The sequence below is a fragment of the Stegastes partitus genome, unplaced genomic scaffold (assembly GCF_000690725.1).
Source record: "Stegastes partitus isolate 25-593 unplaced genomic scaffold, Stegastes_partitus-1.0.2 Scaffold0, whole genome shotgun sequence".
Taxonomy (NCBI): Eukaryota; Metazoa; Chordata; class Actinopteri; family Pomacentridae; genus Stegastes; species Stegastes partitus.
In genome coordinates this window covers 1,414,144-1,415,758 of record NW_007577731.1, presented here as the reverse complement: position 1 = coordinate 1,415,758, position 1,615 = coordinate 1,414,144, and the positions used below count along the sequence as shown (strand labels likewise).

The 1,615-nt window shown below is 47.1% G+C and overlaps 1 protein-coding gene across 1 annotated transcript in view; it reads right to left on the bottom strand.

Moving 5' to 3' along the window:
* Positions 1-1,615, bottom strand: part of colgalt2a (collagen beta(1-O)galactosyltransferase 2a) — a 6,915-nt gene that overhangs the window by 3,148 nt on the left and 2,152 nt on the right. Inside the window, exons 2-5 of the mRNA XM_008296503.1 lie at positions 1,177-1,287; positions 540-657; positions 332-466; positions 9-237 (exon numbers count right to left, since the gene is read on the bottom strand). Of these exons, the coding sequence (XP_008294725.1) occupies positions 9-237; positions 332-466; positions 540-657; positions 1,177-1,287 (593 nt within the window). The remainder of the gene's footprint in view (positions 1-8; positions 238-331; positions 467-539; positions 658-1,176; positions 1,288-1,615) is intronic.

Below are 1,615 nucleotides of genomic sequence, written 5' to 3'. Positions count from 1 at the left end.
TCTTTTGCATCTCAGATTGACGAAGGTCTGACCTGCTTGTCGTGCAGAGAAAGCAAACGCCATGATGTCGTCCAGGTGGTGTGGGTACTGGGGGTGAGGAGGGTAGAAGGCCAAGTCTCTGCTGGCTCTGCGCCTCAGGTCCAGCAGGAAGGTGGAGTAGACCATGGGGACGGCGAAGCAGCCCCGCCGCCTCCACTTACGGATGGGGATGTACTCGGGGGTTCGCCTGTAGTAGCCCTACACGTGCATTTGAAGATGAAGAACGGTTGCTTTCCTACAGTTTTCAGTAGATTCACCGCACAAATGATGCACCGCAGCTTGTTGTGGTTACCTCAGGAGTCACACCGCACCAGAAGTTGGAGTAGAGGCTCTTTGATTCCAACATGGGAGCCACAACCGTCAGGTTCTCCGCCATCATGTCAGTCAGCACCTGGCGGTTAGTGAGCAAGTTGTCGCTGTCCACAAACTGATGGACGGAGAGGAAACATTAACAGATGACAGATGGATAATCAGACAGTTCCTGTGTTTGACCGTCTCACCAGGATGTAGTCGGTCCACAGCCGTCTGGCCGCTCTGAGTGCCGCCTGCCTCAGCTTCATCACATGGACAAACCGAGAGTCGGGCCAGTGTTTGGGTCCTTCCTCGTCTGCAAAAGAGCTGAGAGACACAATCCTCTCTTAGAATCAGGAGGAACCTCGAGGAACTCTTGGGGTTTTGCTTGGGGAGCTCCAGGAGGAACCTTTAGCAGCTCAGTTCAGAGAAGAGGTTTCTGGAGAAACCTTTCATAACTCAAAAAAGGATTCCAGGGGTCGATTATGGAGCTATATTGAATGATACTAAAGATATTAATGCAAGTTTTAGGCACTGGTCTTGTATATTTAAGGAAATGGGGATCCTGTGTGGCAGCAGTGCCAACCATCAAGCCACCTTGTAGCCCTTTAAAATGGAACCAAACTCCACAAACAATTAGTTGAAGAACTTTTTCAAAAGTCATTTCTATTGCAAGCCAAAAGCTTCCTCCACTGAGGCTACGGTCAGGAAACGGATAAGGTTTATGAGGCTGTTCCACTTCTAGGAGCGTACTAAAGGTTTCAGGATCACAGGACATCAGGCAGGTTTGTTATCGTCCCACTAAACAGCATCAGACTTGTGAACACATGGAGGGTTTTTATTCACCTCGGCTGCTCCGTGGGCCTCCACTCCACAGAGTGGTACCGGTGCTGGACTCCTCTGAGCCACTCGTGAAGCATCGCTGTGCTGTTGTCCACGCTGTGGTCGGAGGCGGCCCTGAGGTCACAAAGAGCATCACTCAACACTTTCTGTTCCTTCTTTCTTGCTCTCTGTGTTTTGTTTTGTTTTTTACTGAAAATAGTTGGTTTGCTTGTGAACAGCAGTGCAGGATGATATTCACACAGCGCGGTTAAACTGGCCAAGCAATGGTGTTAATGTCTTGGGCAGTATAATATGGAGCAGTGAGAGCACCAAATTACAAAAATAAATCAATAAAAGAATGATAAAATAAGAATGGAAATAAAAAGAAGAATAAAAAAAATAAATAATAAATAATGTGGCAAAATAAAGCAATATTAATCAATAATGAATCCATAAAAGAAAA